The sequence below is a fragment of the Macaca fascicularis genome, chromosome 16 (assembly GCF_037993035.2).
Source record: "Macaca fascicularis isolate 582-1 chromosome 16, T2T-MFA8v1.1".
In the NCBI taxonomy this organism is placed as follows: Eukaryota; Metazoa; Chordata; class Mammalia; order Primates; family Cercopithecidae; genus Macaca; species Macaca fascicularis.
In genome coordinates, this window is record NC_088390.1 from 19,763,653 (window position 1) to 19,783,292 (window position 19,640).

Genomic DNA, 19,640 nt, shown 5'->3' on the forward strand with positions numbered 1-19,640 from the left:
TAATTTTTTAATTTAGAATTCAGCCTTAAATACTTACATTTACCAAAAAATTCAAGAAGTTAGAAAAAAAAAATACCCTGAAAGAAAGGAATACCGTGAAATACGCTGAAAAAAGGAATAAACACAAAAACAGAAATTAATAATTAGAAATATTAAGTTTAAGCCGGGCGCGGTGGCTCAAGCCTGTAATCCCAGCACTTTGGGAGGCCGAGACGGGCGGATCACGAGGTCAGGAGATCGAGACCATCCTGGCTAACCCGGTGAAACCCCGTCTCTACTAAAAATTACAAAAAACTAGCCGGGCGAGGTGGCGGGCCCCTGTAGTCCCAGCTACTCGGGAGGCTGAGGCAGGAGAATGGCGGGAACCTGGGAGGCAGAGCTTGCAGTGAGCCGAGATCCCGCCACTGCACTCCAGCCTGGGAGACACAGCGAGACTCCATCTCAAAAAAAAAAAAAAAAAAAAAAAAAAAAAAGAAATATTAAGTTTAGCCTAAAGCTGCCTTCATACATATTTTAAGTTCAGCCTATAGGTTCCTCCATACAGAGTGAACTGTAAATAAACTTGCAAACAGACTGTAACCTACTCTTCTGTCAATCACCAAGTTTCAGCCAATCACAGGCATCAACTGTTCAAACCCTGTTCAAATAAGGCAAAAGCTGAGCTGTAACCCATCTGGCTGTTTCTGCACCTCACTTCCATTTTCTGTACGTACTTTCTTTTTTTCTGTCCATAAATCCTCCCTGACGACGTGGCAGTGCTGGAGTCGCTCTTAATCATTCCATAAATCCTCTCTGACCACATGACAGTGCTAGAGTCACTTTTAACCTATTCTGCTCAGGGCAGCTACCAGATTTAGGAATCAAATCATTCTATGCTCAAACTGTGTCTTAAGTTTTTCTTTTAACAGGGAACAACAACAACAAAAATAGTAGGTGGGCTTCCAGTTAGGCTAAAAAGAGAGGAAAAAAAGAAAAAGCAAAGGAGAAAAAATATTTTAAAAAGAAGAAGAAAAAAGCTCCAGTATAACTAAAAACATAAACCTAAGAGCTGGTTCTTTGAAAAAAAATATAATTGTAAAAGTTAACAAAATAAAGAAAGCAAAAACACAAAAAAGATATTTGGGAGAAGTTAAAAGGTTCACAAAAGACTACTTTCCTCAACTTTATGCACATACACTTGAAAATCTGGAAAAAAAGGATAATTTGTTTTAAGAAATACATGCTTTATCAAAATTAACTCTAGAAGAATTTTAAAAATGTAAATGATAAAACTGCCACAAAGGAAACATTTCTAGCCTTAAAAGATTTACTCTCCCCAAAGAAAGTATCAGGCTGGGAGGGACATTTTCAACTGAGAAGTGATCAAACCTCAAAGAATAGATGATTTTAATGCTCCTTAAATTCTTCAGAGTAAAAGGAAAAAGGAAATGAGTCCAATTTTTTTTCTTTTTTTCTTTTTTTGTAGAGATGGGGTCTCACTATGTTTCCTAGACTGGTCTTGAACTTTTGGCTTCAAGAGCTCCTCCTGCCTCGGTCCCAAATTTTTTATGATGTGAGCATAACATTGATTCTAAAACCAAACAACATTAGACATTCCAAAAGAAAATTATTGCCCATCTCATTTTTGAATATCAATGCAAAGCTTATAAATAAAATATTAGCAAACAGAATCAAGCAGTGTATTTTAAAAAATATGACAAGTTTATTGCAGGGATAAACTGGATTTTTTATTAGGAATTTGTTATAACTAGGACTCATTACTTCAGTATGAGGAAATCCGCTGTCACTCGGTTTGCTCGTCCTTACAGATATCTTCCTTCTCTTCCTCTCTTCCTTTCCAGTGAAAATGTCTTCAAGTTTCCTCTACCAAACCAAAGCTTCACCCCTCTTCTTTTATTCTTTCCTCCTGTCTTCTCAGAACAAAAGGGTTGTTGCTGACCAGCCAAGGGCTTCTTATTTGGGGCCGGATCATTCTTCCTTGTGGGACAGTCTTGTCCTTCAGGTAGGATGTTGAGGAGCACCCTCGTGTCTACCCACTTAGGTAACAGTAGCATCTCCCGCATCATGACAACCAAAAATGTCTCCAGACCTCCCCAAATGTTCGCGGGGCGGCGAGGAAGGGCAACATGGGCCCTGGTCGAGAACCACTAGTCTGGGCTCGCCCCTCTACCTGGGCACCGCGACTTGCCGGTGTTGGTTATTTTCCCTGGATCCTTTCCATCCTCCTCCTTTGATCCTCACGCCCTCAAATATGACCGAAGGTCCTGTCATTCCACTCCTGAAGCTTTCACTAAGGTCTTAGGCCACTTCCATGTCAAGAAACACAGTGACTCTTTCCAACCCCTGGCCATGTGCCTCAGCGTGAGGGTAGGGAAGATACTGAGTGGGATATTCACCTTCCCGAGTTCCAGGCGCCTCCACGGCATCCTGGAGGAGGCACTGGGCGGTGAGGGTGCAGCGGCGCGGGGGGGCGGGCCCGGCAGAATGCGGTGTCCGTGTGCGGCTAGCGCCACAGGCATGACGGGAGGGGCGCAGGGGAGGCCGTGAGCATAGCTCTCAAACTGGAGGACGCCTCAGAATCACTTGAAGGGCTTGCAAGAATGCGGACTGCTGGGCCCCACCTTCATAGTTTTAGTGCAGGAAAAACCGAATAGCCTCGGTGGGACGGAGAACCTGCATTTTCTCGAGTTCGCAGATGAGACTGAAGCTGCTGGTCCGGGCACCACCCTTAGAAAACCGCCGGTCTCGAGTGCGGAAATGGGGCCCAGATCTGGCCTGGGGCGCCCCAACATAGATTATCTGCAAACAGAGGATGAGCAGATAGGGAGATGAGACAGGGAGCGCCGGTAGAGAGGGGCCCCCGGCCGCGGGCTGAAGGAGGACAGCACAGGCGGAGGTTCGGGGACTACATCTCCCAGCGAGCCCCGCGCGGTCGCGCTCGCCCCCTGGCGGCGCTGGCGGGAGGCGCCGGCGGAGCGCGGGTCCCTCTCCTGAGCATCAGTGAGCGCCGGGAGCCGCGGCGGCTGCGGGCTGCGGCGGCGCTGAGCCAGCGGGGCCGGTGAGTAGGAGCCGCGCCGCCAGCCCGCCCGCCGGCCGGCTCTTTGCGCCTCAGCTGCGCGGTCTGCAGGGGTGGGTGGGCGAGCGCGGGGGTCCGGCAGTCCGTCGCGGAGGCACGGGACTGCCTTTCTGGGAAGGCGCGCTGCGTCTTCGCCGCGGGGGCCCCGGTCCCCTCGGCGCGTGTCCCTGTCCTCAGCCCAGGAGGGACGTCCTGCCCTGTCCTGCTCGGCCCGGAGCAGTGGGACCGGTGCTGCAGGTGGCCGCGGCAGGTGGCCGCCGCCTCCCCTCCGGGCCCGAGGGTTGTCGCAGGGACCCGGGACTGAGGGCCAAGTGGCTCCCGACAGCTGCGGCCCTGGAGGCGACCCCAGCCCTTGCGGCGGTGGGACAGGTGCGCGGGCACGCCCGGCCCCGGCTCCTGGGTCTCGGGAGCCTCCCGCACCCTCCCTGGTGCTGCCTTGGGGGTGCTGCGTGGTGCAGAGGACCGAGAAGCCCTTGGCCCTCGGCGTCCACCGCTCTCCCACCCCTTCCTGGCCTGGGTGACCGGGGAAGGTCTAGGGCTGCGCATCCCGGGTCAGGTGGGGCGCCCGGTGTAGTGCACCTGGCGGACCCGGGGGAGCGCGCGGTGCCCGTGGGTTTCCCAGTGGTGCGGACCTGCGGGCGCGCGGCAGTAACGACCTCCTTCCCCAATGTCCGTGCAAGGAAATTAGTGTTATGTGCGTGCTTTTTTTTTTTTTTTTTTTTTCTAAGGAAGTTTGACTCTGAATATCTTATTTTGCTGGAGCACCATTTGCCAGCACGTAAGTTTATGTAATAAGCGGCATACAGTTCGGAAAAAAATCTTCCCGTGAAGGTGCTCTTCCTTGCCCTCTGCAGGAAGAATTACGCCGAGCTGGTTGACAGGCTTATCCACCAGCAACCGTAGGAGCTGCAGGCAGCAGATAAAGTGTTTTTTTGCGTAGGGGCACAAGTCAGCCCTTCAGGGCAATTTTTGTTTTTGGAAGATTCTGTTATCCAGTTTCAAACACCGTGTTATTTCAGTGTTGAAGACGGGGGAGGAGGGAGGAGCAAAGGCTTGTCAATCCTAATACCTCAACAGAAATTAGCTTTGCAGGATTAACTCTCCAAGCAAGCGAGTTGAATTTGGTAGCCCAAACTACAGCTGAAGCTGAGCCTGCATACTAAACCCTGTTGCAGTTTTAATCCAGTTTCAAACACCGTGTTATTTCAGTGTTGAAGATGGGGGACGAGGGAGGAGGGAGGAGCAAGGCTTGCCAATCCTAATACCTCAACAGAAATTAGCTTTGCAGGATTAACTCTCCAAGCAAGCGAGTTGAATTTGGTAGCCCAAACTACAGCTGAAGCTGAGCCTCCATACTAAACCCTGTCTCAGTTTTAATAGTTTTTCAGTTGATTCGTTTGCCTCTTCCAAGTAGGTGATCTTCTTGTCTGTTGAACAACAGACGTCTCTCATGTTTGTCTTGTCTTCCAGAGATTACTCTCGCTGCAGCGTTGACTATTAAGGTTAAATAGGAATCTTTGTCTCGGGCCTAGTTTTAGGACGCATTCCCTCTGTATCTTCACCGAGTGTATTCTATCACATTAAGTACATTTCCGTTTATGCCTAATTACTAAGAGTTTAAAAAGTCAGGGGTGGGTTTTTTTTTTTTTTTTTTTTTTTTGCCCAAATGCTTTTGTGTAGCATGCATTGATCATGTAGATTTTCGTCTTAAAATTGTTAACGTAAGCGGTCACGTTGCTAGATTTTCTCTCTCTCCCTGGGCTAATTTAAAATGCACTTTTGGATTGTTCACATCAATAAGCTAGCATCTTATTTAGGATTTTGGTATCTGAGATTGGCATAGTGTACCCCATTTTTATCTGTTCATAATTAGGATTAGGCTGTTCTCTCTGATTAAATTGGGAAACTTACCATCATTTTCTATGCTCTGGAATAGAAGAATTATCTGTTCCCTCAAGTTTGGCAGAACTTGACTACAGACTGCCTGGGCTGCTGCTGGTGTTTTTTTAGGAAGTTAATATCAGTATTTAATTACCTTTTCATTTTTTTCATGATCATTCATTTTTCTCAGTTTTTCTGTTTCTTCAATTTAATATTTTCTATTTTCCTAGAAAATCGTTAACATTATTGAATTTTAATATATGCTAGCCTAATGTTGTATATAGTATTCTATGTAAGAAAACAGACTGTTACGTATCTGTATGTACCTGTATGTTCTCTTTCTGATACAGTACTTTTTTTGGTACCTTTTCTCTTTTTTATTGATCAGACTTGCTTAATGATTATTTTATTAATCATTTCAAAGAACCAGCTTTTATTAACCAGGATTTATTGATTAATTCTATTGATTTTTTATTTTTCTATGTCATGAATTTCTGTTTTTTATCTTTCTACTTATTTTGAGCTTATTTTGTTCAAGTTTTAGCTGTTTGGATGGAAAACTTGGCTCATTTATTTAATCAGTCCTGTGAGCAAGGCAAGGACTTCTAATTCTTTCATTCCACTTACCTCACATTTGGCCTTAGTTGTATTTTTACTTTAAGCCTTCCAACGAGACATTATTGCTATTGTTTTTGTTATTTTCTGGGTCAACATTTTTTAGCTTTATCTACCTGTTTACCATTTCTTCACTTTGCATTCCTTCTTGTATCACAGATGATTTTCTTTGGAACATTTTCCTTCTCCCTCAAGTACATTCTTTAGAAATTACTACAGTGGGCCGGGCGCGGTGGCTCAAGCCTGTAATCCCAGCACTTTGGGAGGCCGAGGCGGGCGGATCACAAGGTCAGGAGATCGAGACCACAGTGAAACCCCGTCTCTACTAAAAATACAAAAAATTAGCCGGGCGCGGTGGCGGGCGCCTGCAGTCCTAGCTACTCAGGAGGCTGGCGTGAACCCAGGAGGCGGAGCTTGCAGTGAGCCGAGATTGCGCCACTGCACTCCAGCCTGGGCAACAGCGTGAGACCCCGTCTCAAAAAAAAAAAAAAAAAAAAAAAAAAAAGAAATTACTACAGTGATGATCAATTCTCTGTTTTTGTAATATCTGAAAATGCCTTTATTCTCCCTGTGTTGAGAATTTTGGTTTCACCATGTTTCTTCTATTGATTTCAGAGTTATTTTTATATTTTTTTCTAGCACTTAAAAAAGATGTTTTGTAGCTGGAAGGTTTTGGGATCTCTATTCTGCCACAGTGCTGAAAGAAAAACAAAGATTACAAATAAATTAATTTGCCGTCCACTGTCAGTCACGACTGTTCCCTGAACTCTTAGTATATTGGGTATACAGTTCTATATTAATCTCAAGTTTATTGATTATAATTCAGGTTTTCTGCATCCTTAACTTATTTTTTTTCTCTGTTTGACCTGTTGATTCGGAGAGTTGTTTTGAAGACTCCCATTATGATTCTTGTAGGGGTTTTTGTTCTATTTCTATGTTTAATATATATTTCTTTCTTTAAATGTATTTTTGAAGCTGTCTTATATGCTTAAAGGTTCACAATTCTTATATCTTCTTGGGGAATTGTACCTTTTGGGAATAGATGAGCCATCTTATTATTTTTGCTGTTCATTCTCTTTATATTGCTATACTTGCTTTTTGTTAGCATTTATATGGAATATCTTTTTCTATTCACTTATTTTCGATTTTCTGTGTCTTCTTTAATTATTACTCTTACCATTAGCTTATAGTTGGATTTTGTTTAATTACTTAATCTTTGTCTTTTAATAAATATTGTGGTAAAATAACATAAAATTTATTTATTATTATTATTATTTTTTACCATTTATCACTTTTAAGTATACTGTTCACCATTGTTAAGTGTGTGTACATTGTTGTGCAACTAATCTCCAGAATTTTTTCATCTTACAAAATTGAAGCTCTGTATCCATTACCCCAGCCCCTGGCAACCACCATTCTGCTTTTTGTCTCTATGAATTTGCCTATTTTAGGTACCTTGCATGAGTATCTAATATAGTACCTCATATAGTATTTGTCTTTTTATTACTGACTTATTTCGTTTAACATAATGTCCTCAAGGTTCATTCATGTTGTAGCATGTGTCAGAATTTTCTTCATTTTTATTGCTAATTAATATTCTATTGAATGTACACACCGCATTTTGCTTATTTATATATTTGTCAATGGATATTTGTGTTGGTTCCACATCATAGCTATTATGAATAAGGCTGCCATGATCATGGGTGTACAAATATCTCTTCAAGACCCTGCTTTTAATTATTTGAGTATATACCCAGAAGTAGAATTGTTGGATCAAGTAGTACTTCTATTTTTAAGTTTTTGATGACCCAGCATACTGTTTTCCACAGAGGCTGAACCATTTTATATTCTCACCAGCAATGCATGAGAATTCCAGTTTCTATACATCCTTGCTAACATCTGTTATTCTCTCTCTCTTTTTTTTTTTTTTTTTTTTTTTTTTGAGACGGAGTCTCGCTCTGTCGCCCAGGCTGGAGTGCAGTGGCCGGATCTCAGCTCACTGCAAACTCCGCCTCCCGGGTTGGGGCCATTCTCCTGTCTCAGCCTCCTGAGTAGCTGGGACTACAGGCGCCCGCCACCTCGCCCGGCTAGTTTTTTGTATTTTTTAGTAGAGACGGGGTTTCACCGTGTTAGCCAGGATGGTCTCGATCTCCTGACGTCGTGATCCGCCCGTCTCGGCCTCCCAAAGTGCTGGGATTACAGGCTTGAGCCACCGCGCCCGGCCTCTCTCTCTTTTTTTGATAGTAGCTATCCTTATGGGTGTGAAATCTTTGTCTTTTAATAGGTGGCTTTAGCCCATTTATATTTATTTTGATTACTGATATTTTGCGGTTTATTCCTGCCATCTTCTTTTGTGTTTTTGATTTCTTTTTTTGAGACAGAGTCTCACTCTATTGCCCAGGCTGGAGTGCAGTGGTTCGAACTCGGCTTACTGCGACCTCCGGCTTTTAGGTTCAAACAATTCTGCCATCTCAGCTTCCTGAGTAGCTGGGATTACAGGCCTACAACCACTATGCCTGGCTAATTTTTGTATTTTTAGTGGAGACGGAGTTTAACCATGTTGGCCAGGCTAGTCTCAAATTTCTGACCTAGAGTGATCTGCCCTCCTTAGCCTCCCAAAGTGCTGAGATTACAGGCATGAGCCACTGTGCCCGGCTGGTTCATTTCATTCTCATTGCTGTGTATATGCCATTGTATGTATCCCTAATGTAGATATACATTTGACTTTGATCGGCAGTTGGTTGGTTGCAGTTTTTGACTATTATGAATAGTAAGTGCATGAACACTCTAGTACATGTCTTTTGTTGAGTGAGTATATGCATTTCTGTTGAGTGTGTATCTGGGAGTGGAACTGCTTGGTCGTAGTCTGTGCATATGCTCAGTTTTAGTAGATACTAGCAAATAATTTTCAGTAGTAGTTGCACCAACTTATTTACCCCAGAAATATATGTGGTTGCTCCACATTCTTGCCAGCTCTTGGTAATTTCTGTCTTTTCCCTTTTAGTTATTCTGGTGGATATTGTGGTTTTAATTTGGATTTTCCTGATGATAAATGAATTGGCACTGTTTTGGTACCCTTAGTTTTTCACACATATCTAAACATTTTTTTCTCTTGCTGTTAAAAGATAATCTGTTTATGTGAACTCTCCATGAGTAAAGCAAAAAAGAATCTTATGATTTTATTTCTGTCCCATATTAAATTTTTGGGTTTTCATACATTATGCATTAACAGTTATTTAGGTAAATTGCAAATTTTTCTGTTTATTTGTACATCATTGGTGCTTTTATCTCATTTGTTTTGCTTAGTGAGTCCTTAAGTGATTATTTTGTTTTGTTTTCAGGGATTCTGTGAGTGGTAAACTTTCTGAACCCTTGCATGTTTAAAAAATGTTTTTTATTTTGCTTTTCCATGTGAATATTCTTGACTGGGTATAGGATTCTATGTTAAAACCTCCTGAATTTTGAAGATATTGCTTTGTTATCTGCTGGTATCTAGGAAGAAGTACATGCAATCTGACTCTTGTTTCTTTGTAGTTAATCTGTTTATTTTCTCTGAAGCTTTACAATTTTTTTTCTTTCTCCTTGGTGTTCTAAAATTTACTATTTGTCTAGGAGTGGATTTTTTTTTTTGAGATGGAGTCTCGCTCTGTCACTCAGGCTGGAGTGTGGCATGATCTCAGCTCACTACAACCTCCACCTTCTGGATTCAAGCAATTCTCCTGCCTCAGCCTCCCAAGTAGCTGGGATTACAGGTGTGTGCCACCACACTCAGCTAACGTTTGTATTTTTAGTAGAGACGGGGTTTCACCATGTTGGCCAGACTGATCTCAAACTCCTGACCTCAGGTGATCTGCCTGCCTTGGCCTCCCAGAGTGTTGGGATTACAGGCGTGAGCCACGTGCCTGGGCACCACACCGGCTTAAGAGTGGTATTTTTTGTTCTTCCTGATCAGCATTTGGTAGTCCCTTTCATTCTAAAGATTAATACACATTTCTGTGGTGCTGGAGAAGTTTTGAGTGTTTCCTTGTCTCCATTCTATTTTCTGCTTCTGGAATTATTCTTACTTGGGAATTAGAATATCTTGATTTATCTTTCATGTTTCCTGAAATAATCATTTCTTTTTCTCTCAAATGTTCTGTCTTTTTTAATTTAAATTTTTTTTGAGACAGGGTATTGCTCTGTTGCCCAGGCCTGGAGTGTAATGGTGCAGCTCACTGTGACCTGGAACTCTTGGACTCAGGTGATTCCCCTGCCATGCCACTGTGCCCAGCTGAAATGCTCTGTCTCTTTATCTTTATAGGCCATATTCTGGTATGTTCCTTGGGCTGATTTTGCAGGTCACCAATCTAATATTTAGATTTGTTCAGTCAACTCTTTAGCCCATCTCTTGAGTGTTTTAAAATATTGATTATTATATTTTTAAGTTTCTGGGTCTCTACTTTTTAAAATTTAACTTTTGAAATAGGTAAGATAAGCCAGGCATGGTGGCTCATGTCTGTAATCCCAGCACTTTGGGAGGCTGAGGTGGGCGGATCACGAGGTCAGGAGATTGAGACCATCCTGGCTAACGCGGTGAAACTCCATCTCTACTGAAAAAAATACAAAAAAAAGCAGCCAGACTTGGTAGTGGGCGCCTGTAGTCCCAGCTACTCAGGAGGCCGAGGCAGGAGAATGGTGTGAACCCAGGAGGCGGAGCTTGCAGTGAGCCGAGATTGTGCCACTGCACTCCAACCTGGGCGACAGAAATTCCATCTCAAAAAAATAAAAAAATAAAAAAAAAAGGAAATAGGTAAGATAATCAGTGTTCAAAACCAGACTGTATTAAAAAGGCATAAATGAAAGGTGTCCCTACCATTCCTATCCTCTTACTTCTCTTGCCTTACAAGCAGGTAACCGTTGTTATTAGTTTCTTATGTAGCTTCCAAAGTTTCTTCATGCAAATACAAGCAAATATGAATCAGATTCTCCATTTCTCCTTTTCTGCACAAAGAGTAGCATTATCCTCTCTCTGCCCTTCGCCCTGTATTTTTATTTCACGGTGTATCGTAGAGATTGTCACATACCAACTGCTTGCTCTTCGTAGATATAATGTCCCCTCAGATCTTCCCAAGAATATCTAATAATTTATTCTGTGTGCTCTAGTCATTATCTTCACTTGGGTATGTGTTCTGCTGTTGATTCCGTGTCCCTGCTTCATGATATTGAATAAAAACTTGGTGATTCTTTATGTGTTCATCTTCGAAGTTTGAGAATTCCTGTTTTTCCGTCTGTCTTACTAGCCGTAGCCTGCCTCTTGTGATTGTGGAAGAGCTGTGGTATGCTGCTGAGTGGCGTGTGTATTCCATATGAGAGGGTGTGTTGAGGGGAAGGGTCCAACAGTCCTGGCCATTCTGACTACAGTTCCCCAGTTAATCACCTTGTCAGAGTCCATCTCTGCTCTTCATTCTATCTGCTGTTAGAAGCCTGTTCCCAGAAACCTGTTACCATTTCCCTCTGCATGACAGCCTCCTCCCAAGCTTGTATTGGGCTGTGGTTTGCTTAGGTAATCTGGTTCTGAGTACTTTTTACTTTTCAGAAATTTCCTAGACATTTTAGTTGGCCATTGGCACTCACTCTTGTTTTCCAGGTTTCTTTTGATTTAGTGTTTTAAAAATATTTCTACCATTCCATTGAATTTTAAGACACTTGGAAGGCAGAAGTATGTGTTTAGTTTATTATTTTGGAGACAGGGTCTTGCTGTGTCTCCCAGGCTGGAGTGCACTGGCACAATCATAGCTCACTGTAACTTTGAACTTTTGGGGTTACGTGGTCCTCCTGCCTCGGCCTCCCAAAGCACCGGCATGGGCCACCATGCTCAGTCCTTTCTTTTATAATTTATTTCTGTGTTGGGGGCCCCCAGGAACACGCTCAGATCTGGTGGTTCACTTGGAAGACTCAGCATGTGGTATACGCATGGCTGTAATTTATTACAGTGAAAGGATACAAAGCACAATCAGCAAAGGGAAAGGCAAGGGAAAGGTGCATGGGGTCAAGTCCAAAGGAAGCCAGGCACAAGCTCCCAAGCATCCTCTCCCAGTGCAGTCACACAGGATGTGCCTAACTCCCCCAGGAAGGAGCTGTGACAACGCATGTGAAATGCTGTCTACCAGGGAAACTCACTAGAGACCCAACACCCAGGATTTTTTTGGAGGGCTGGTCATGCCAGCCCCCTCTGCCCAGCAAATACCACATTCCACGCTCCCTGAAGAAAAGCAGGAGTTCAGCATAAACCACACAATAACTTAGGCACAGTGAGTCCCTCTTTCCAGCTTGGATGGTGGGAACCCTTCTGAAATCTAAGTTCCTGGATGCCAGCCAAAGGTTAACCATGCTTTTTATGAGACTTTTTAAGAATAACAGTCTTGGGCTAGGCACAATGGCTCGTGTCTATAATCCCAACACTGTGGGAGGCCAAGGTAGGAGGATCTCTTGAAGCCAGGAATTTGAGACCAGCCTGGCCAACACAGCAAGACCCTTCCTTCCTTCCTTTCTTCCTTCTATCCCTCCTTCCTTTCCTTTCCTTTCCCTTCCTCCCTCCCTCCCTCCCTCCCTCCTTCCTTCCTTCCCTCCTTCCCTCCTTCCTTTCCTTTCCTTTCCCTTCCTTCCTTTCCTCTCCCTTCCTTCCTTTCCTTTCCCTTCCCTTCCCTTCCTTCCTTCCTTTTCTTTTCTTTCTCTCTTTCTCTCTTTCTCTCTTTCTCTTTCTTTCTTTTTCTTTCTTTCTTTCTTTCTTCTTTCTTTCTTTCTTTCTTTCTCTCTCTCTCTCTCTCTTTCTTTCTCTCTCTCTTTCTTTCTTTCTTTCTTTCTTTCTTTCTTTCTTTCTTTCTTTCTTTCTTTCTTTCTTTCTTTCTTTCTTTTATAGCAAGACCCTTTCTTTCTCTCTCTCTCTCTCTCCTTCTTTCTTTCAAAAAAGCAGTCTTAGGCCTGCTATGTTAACTCTTTTCTGCAATATTTTCCTCTTGTGTTCCTCAGAAAAGGATGGACGCTGTACCTAGAAATCACTTCTCCCAGCCAGATGGTCATGAATTTTTCACCCTCTCTGAAGAAAGAACACATTTGTGTTCAGGTGGAACTGTCAGTGGAGAACATTTCCTGATGTTGGATAAAGCCATAGCATGGCACATGCTCAGCAGCCTTGAGAGGGTGTCAGTGACAGAGCACAGAGGGACTAGTCAACCATTCAAAATTCTTTTTCTCTTAACTGGTCTTTAATTAGCCACTTACAAATGGTAGTGGCCCATCATCCAGCACAGAGATCTGTCACTTCCCTTCTAGCTTTCCCACAGAGCCACCCTGATCACCACAGTCGGTGTTGGTCTCTCTTCCCCAAACTGCCATCGGCTCTGCTCACAGGGCCGTTCATCACTAGCTTCTCTTCTGCAGTTTTATTGGATAGTTTTTGTTGTCTCATTATGTATAATCTTCCACAAGATTGGGAATTCCTTGAGGAATGAACAGTAAGTCATAGTTATATACCCCATGCCTCCCTGCAGGGCGACATGCATAGAGTTGGTGCTTATTAATGCTTTTGGAAAGAACCGCTAGAAGGAAGTAGGAAGCAGCCTCTTCTTCATTCTAGTCACTGCTTCACATGCAGCTGATTTTTATTCTGTGTTGAGGGTGTTGAGGGTGGTGATATAAAACACCAAGCTGACATTACCTGCTTGAGTTGTCTGAGTTCTGTCTGCAGCAGATGGTGTAATTAAATGTTTTAGTTTGAAAGGCTTTTCAATTTCATTCAACCTGAGTGTGGGCTTAGATTGTCAAATCATCTTTTCTAAAGGCTGTATCTAGTCAGCCTGTATCTAGTTTCCTCCCTTTAACTTTTTTTTTTTTTTTTTTTTTTGAGACGGAGTCACACTCTATCACCCAGGCTGGAGTGCTATGGTGTGATCTTGGCTCCCTACAACCTCCGCCTCCCGGGTTCAAGCAATTCTCCTGCCTCAGCTTCCTGAGTAGCTGGGACTACAGGCATGTGTCACCACACCTGGGTAATTTTTGTATTTTTTGTAGAGACTGGGTTTCACTGTGTTGACCAGGCTGGTCTTGAACTCCTAACCTCGTGATCTGCCTGCCTCGGCCTCCCAAAGTGCTGGGATTACAGGCGTGAGCCACTGTGCCCAGCCCTCCCTTTCCTTGGTTTTAGACCTTAGGTGTGAGAAATTGAATTAATTATATTCTCATTCTTAGCCCTTTATCATCACTGGCCCATGCAAGGCCCTCTGTTGTTTTGCTTGTTCATGCATTTGTTGGTTCATTTTACTCATTCCATTTTATCCCACTCTCATTCTCTTCTCCCCATAGACGACTATTCTAATGAGGTTCATATAATGCTTTTGTGTATATATAGTTGACCCGTGAACAATGAGGGGGTTAGGGGAACTGGCTCCCTGCACAGTTGAAAATCTGTGTATAAACTTTGACTCTCCCAAAACTTAACTACTGACAGCCTACTTTGACTGGAAGCCTTATCCATAGCATAAACAGCCAATTAACATTTATTTTGTGTGTGATGTGTATTATATACCATATTCTTACAATAATGTAAGCTAGAGATAAGAAAAATCTTATTAAGAAAATCATCAGGAAGAGAAAATGTACTTTTCATTAGTTCCTTGGAATTGGATTATCATAAAGGTCTTCATCCTTGTCATCTTTATGTTGAGTAGGCTGAGGGGGAGGAAGAAGAAGAGGGGTTGGTCTTGCTGTCTCAGGGGTAACAGAAGTGTAAGAAAATTCACATATAATTGGACACAGGCAGTTCAAACCTGTGCTATTCAGGGGTCATGTGTATACTGTTTTGTGTGCATATATATATATATATTTTTTTTTTTTTTAAGACAGAGTCTCACTCTGTCACCCAGGCTTGAGTACAGTGGCGTGACCTTGGCTCACTGCAACCTCTGCTGCCCAGGTTCAAGCGATTCTCCTGCCTCAGCCTCCCGAGTAGCTAAGATTACAGGCACCTGCCACCACACCCAGCTAATTTTTGTATTTTTAGTAGAGACGGGGTTTCACCATATTGGTCAGGCTGGTCTTGAACTCCTGACCTCATGATCCACCCGCCTTGGCCTCCCAAAGTGCTGGGATTACAGGTGTGGGCCACCACGCCCGGCCTGTGTGCATATGTTTTTAATTTACATGAATGGTGTCATGTTCTAGCCTTTTTTCTGTATCTTAGCATTGTCACTCACCATCCATCCCTGTTACTTGTTGACTCTGGTCTTAGTGTCCACCACATTTTGCCCATCTCGTCTCCTGGAGATGGACACCCAGGTTGATTCCCACTCGCAGTAATGCTGAATGAACCTCTAGTACATATTTCCTTATGGACTTGTGTGAGGATCCTTTGGGATTTAGACCCAGGAATAGGACTGCCTGGTCGTGGTGTGTGCCTGTACTTAATATGACCAAGTACTGCCAGATTGCTCTCAAGGGTGGCTGCACCACTACCTTCCCCCGCAGCACACAAGGATTCCCAAGGCCCCGATCTTCGCATGCACTTGGTATCATTCAGCTTTCTAGACTTTAGCAGTCTCCCTCTATTTATTTATTTATTTATTTATTATATTTATTTATTTATTTATTATTTTTTGAGACAGAGTCTCGCTCTGACGCCCAGGCTAGAATGCAGTGGCGTGATCTCGGCTTACTGCAAGCTCTGCCTCTTGGGTTAACGCCATTCTCCTGCCTCAGCTTCCTGAGTTGCTAGAACTACAGGCACCTGCCACCACGCCCGGCTAATTTTTTGTATTTTTAATAGAGACGGGGTTTCACTGTGTTAGCCAGAATGGTCTCGATCTTCTGACCTTGTGATCCGCCTGCCTTGGCCTCCCAAAGTGCTGAGATTACAGGCGTGAGCCACGGTGCCTGGCAGCAGTTTCCCTCTTTTTATTTGCATCTCTTTGATTACTAATGAACTTGAGATTGCCTTTATATATGCTTGCTATCTTTTTGAGTTTCCATTGACATAAGTTGCCTGTTCATGTCCTTTCCCCATGTTTCAACTGGAATTAGACTGTTTTAGACATTAGCCCCTTGTTGATGTTTTGATGGTGCACGTAGTTTCTCCCGACATGTTACACGTCAGCTTTTTGGTTGGTACCTGTGTTGGATAAAAATCCTTAATTCTATAACCTGAATAGTCAATCTGCCTCATGAACTTCTCTAGTTTTACCTTTTGACATGTCTGTTGACAACATCTAGTATCAAGATATTTCACATAAAAATCCAGATTCCTAGTCTCTCTTGAAAAAGTTAAAGGTATTTCAGTCCTGGCTAGGGAGACTGAGGGATGAGTTCCTGCTGTTGCTAGGGCCTGGGCTGCCTACCCACCTGTCCTCACTCATTCTCTTGACCTCCTGGTCACTAGTGTCATTTGACTTTATGACCAGCTGCTGCTGTATGTGAGGCAATACCTTGAGGATAAACAAGCATGGTGATGATGTTCCCAAGATTGCTTGGATATGGTTATGGGGTGGATGGACTCGATGTTGAGAACACAGTAGTGGCTGCTGCGTCTCATGACACTATTGGATGGGTGTTAGCATGGCAATAGAATACTGATGGACTGTATGCACCCTCTTTCAGCAGTAATTATTCATTCTTTTCAACCTTTTCTGGATCAGCTCATTCCTTTTTGCCAAAAAAACAAAAAACAAAAAACAAACAAAAAAAAGGTTAGTGAAATTGCATGTGAGCAAGAGTTCTAAATGAGGGATCTGAAAACTTTTTCTGTGAAGAGCTATAGAGTAAATATTTTAGGCTTTGCAGGGCTGTTCGTTCCCTTGGAACTACTCAGCTCTGCTCCTGTAGTGTGAAAGCTGCCATAGGCGATATGTAAATGAATATGGTCTCTTCATTTGGTCTGGATTTGGACTGCAGACTGTAGTTTGCTGATCCATGTTCTAAACCATAGTCTTAGACTTAATTTTGTCTTCCTTCTCTTGTTTTTAGGGTGCAAGGTTATACATAACATTCTGCTAATGAATACATGGTAAGTACCTACTAGGTACTAGGTGCTGAGATTATAGTGATGGACAAGACACAAATCCAGTCTATTCAGCTTAATGTCTGGGTGGGGAGACAGATGAGGGAGCAGGCAGTTACTAAAGAGGATGGCAGGCCAGGACACGGGAGAGCACAGAATTGGGCAGCAGAGATTGGGAGCAGAACATGTCAGGTAAGACTTTCTAGAAGAAGGTGATGTCTAAATGAAAGGGGAAGAGGGCGAGGCAGGAAAAGGCAAAGGTCCTTTTGAACTTCATCTGCAAATTCTATGAGGTGAGAGTTTAGCTCAATGTAGCTGGAAAGTTGAGATTGGGTTCTGTGCTGATAGCAGGAATGACAAGACAGAGACTGAATAAAAAATCCACACATGGAATTGTGAATGCTTAAATAATCCAAGGTTGATGGTGATAACTCCTATGCTATTCAAATATGTCAGAAAATAAGCAAGAACATGGAAAGCATCTCAGCTAATTTTACAAAGTTAAAATAACCCTGATAGAGAGCAGTATATGGATACTGGGGTTTAGAAATCTTCAAAAAATGAATAAAAAGAGAACAGTATAAGCCCCAAAATGTAAATTATAGACCAAATTTACATGTGATATGTATACAAATATCCTAAATAAAATAGCAAAAGGAGGTCAGCAGAATATTAAAAGAGCAATAAACTTTGACCAAGTAGATTTTACTCTAGGAATTCCAGAATCATTTGCTATCAGGGCATATGTTAGTTTAATACAATGAGAAAGTTTAATAAGTTTCCGTTTTATTAGTTTAATAAAATGGGGTAGCTATATAATCGTCTTGAGAGATTCTGGAAAAGCACTTAGAATTTGACTTTAAATCTTGTCATTTCTTGAAACACTTTCATGCATTGTGCCTTCAGATTGTACAGCATGGCTGACTTTACCACTTTTTAATTTCTCTGGCAAATCTTTGCCCATTATTTCTATAACTTTTCATTCATCATGTCCTTTGTGAATCCATTCTTGTTTACTCTAAGTGGAATAAATTTTTCTCTTCCCTCTAGTTCCATAATTCTCCATTCTTGCATTTCAATTGGAATTTTCAGTTTCTCTCAATTGATTTCCTTTTTTGAGAGACAGATTAGGCACTGGAGATACAAAGATAAATAAGACAGTATTCAGAGTTTTTTCTCTTTACCCTCTGACTCATTTCCTACCCTTCCATATTTCTCTGTCTCAGAGGGAGATGATTCCTACAAACTTCATTTTGCAGTGTCCCTTGTCAACCGTCTCTGGCCAAGTATGGTTAGTCGGAAGCACTAGTGGGAGATTGAAAGGTGGGAGGAAGGGAGAAGCCAGGGATTTTCCCCTTGTTTTCTGCTTTGCACAGGGTCTCTAGGGCGATCCCAGCTCCAGCCAAGGACTCTGACACTGGCTTGTGGACTCTGATACTAGCCCCTCCTCCTTTATCCTTCCAGCTTCATGGGTGGCAGATAGAGTCCCAGTGTTGCCAATCTCTGGGTTGACGCACCATCCCAATTGGCTTTTTAGTGCTGCCCTAAACCTTGTAATTAGTTCCCATATTAAATTCCCTCTATTGAACTGCTTCTCTTGAATTCTGTTTTCCTTATTAAACCTTGCTCAATGCAGATGAAAACCCCACTTTTGTGTGTGCACAATCTCATAGGAGAAGCGGACATTAAAATGACTATAAGTTTTGTGTATTCAGTGTTCTGTCTTCTGTTCTTTTGGAAGTAGACTTTGGGCACAGCAATTGGCCATGACCCAGAATGAGCCAATCAAAATTTGGACATAGGCACACACAGAGAAAAGATGATGTGAAGATGCAGGGAGAAGATGGCCATGTGCAAGCCAAGGAGAGAGGCCTGGGACAGAGCCTTGCCTCAGGGCCCTCAGAAAGAACCAACTCTGCTGACACCTTGATCTCAGACTCCTAGTCTCCAGAACTGTGAGAAAATCAATTTCTATGTTTAAGCTCCCCAGTTTGTGGTACTTTGTTCCAGCAGCTCTGGGAAAGTACTATACTACCTGTCCTCCCAGCCCCACCCAACCACTAATCTACTTTCTGTCTCTATAGATTTCCCTATTCTGGACATTTCCTAGGCATGGAATCATAATCTGTGGTCATTTGTGACTGACCTCTTTCACTTAGCATAAGGTTTCCAAGATTCATCCTTGTAGCATGTAGCTGGATGTCACTCCTTGCATGGGCAGATAATATTCTAGTTTATGGATATACCACATGTTATTTACGTGTTCATCAGATGGTGGGCATATGGGTTGTTACCACCTTTGCTGTTACGAATAATGTTGCTATAAATGCCCATGTACAAGTTTTTATGTGGATATATGTTTTCATTTTTCTTGGTTATATACCCAGGAGGAATATTTCTGGGTCATATGGTAACTCTATATTTAATAATTTGAGGAACTGCCAGACTGTTTTCCAAAGTGGCTGCATCACTTTACATTCCCAACAGCAGCGAATGAAGTTTCTGATTTTTTCACATCCTTACCTGGCTTTTTATTCTAGCCATCCTAGTGGGTATGAAGTGGTATCTCATTGTGGTTTTGATTTATATTTCCCTGATGACTAGTGATGTTGAGCATCTTTTCATGTCTTTATTGGCTAACTGTGTATCTTCTTTAGATAAGTGTATATTCAAGACTTTTGCCCATTTTCGAATTGGGTTGTTTTGTTGTTGTTTTTGTTCTTGAGTTGTAGGAGTTCTTTATATATTATAGATATTAAATCTTTATCAGATACATATAATTTGCAAATATTTTCTTTCTTCCATTATGTGGGTTTTCTTTTAATTTTCTTTTTTTCTTTTTTTTGTTGACATGTAATAATTATACATATTTATGAGGTACAGAGTGATAATTTGATACATGTATGCAATGTGTAATGATCGAATCAGGGTAATTAGGATATCCATCATCGCAAACATTTATCATTCCTTTGTGCTGGGAACATCCAAAATCTCTTCTAGCTTTTTGAACGTGTACAATAAATTATTGGTAACTATACTCAC

The 19,640-nt window shown here is 42.4% G+C and overlaps 2 protein-coding genes across 13 annotated transcripts in view; one reads left to right on the top strand and one right to left on the bottom strand.

The window, feature by feature from the left end:
- Positions 1-1,678: 1,678 nt before the first annotated feature.
- Positions 1,679-3,742, bottom strand: LOC141408764 (uncharacterized). The gene has a single exon (XM_074018833.1). The coding sequence runs from the start codon at positions 3,620-3,622 to the stop codon at positions 2,906-2,908; it is 717 nt and encodes a 238-aa protein (XP_073874934.1). The 5' UTR covers positions 3,623-3,742; the 3' UTR covers positions 1,679-2,905.
- SPECC1 (sperm antigen with calponin homology and coiled-coil domains 1) overlaps positions 2,993-19,640 on the top strand; it is a 317,948-nt gene continuing 301,300 nt past the window's right edge. For all 12 annotated transcript variants that reach the window (XR_012425372.1, XR_012425373.1, XM_074018821.1 and 9 more), the window contains exon 1: positions 2,993-3,058. The gene's annotated coding sequence lies outside the window, so the exon portion shown is untranslated. The remainder of the gene's footprint in view (positions 3,059-19,640) is intronic.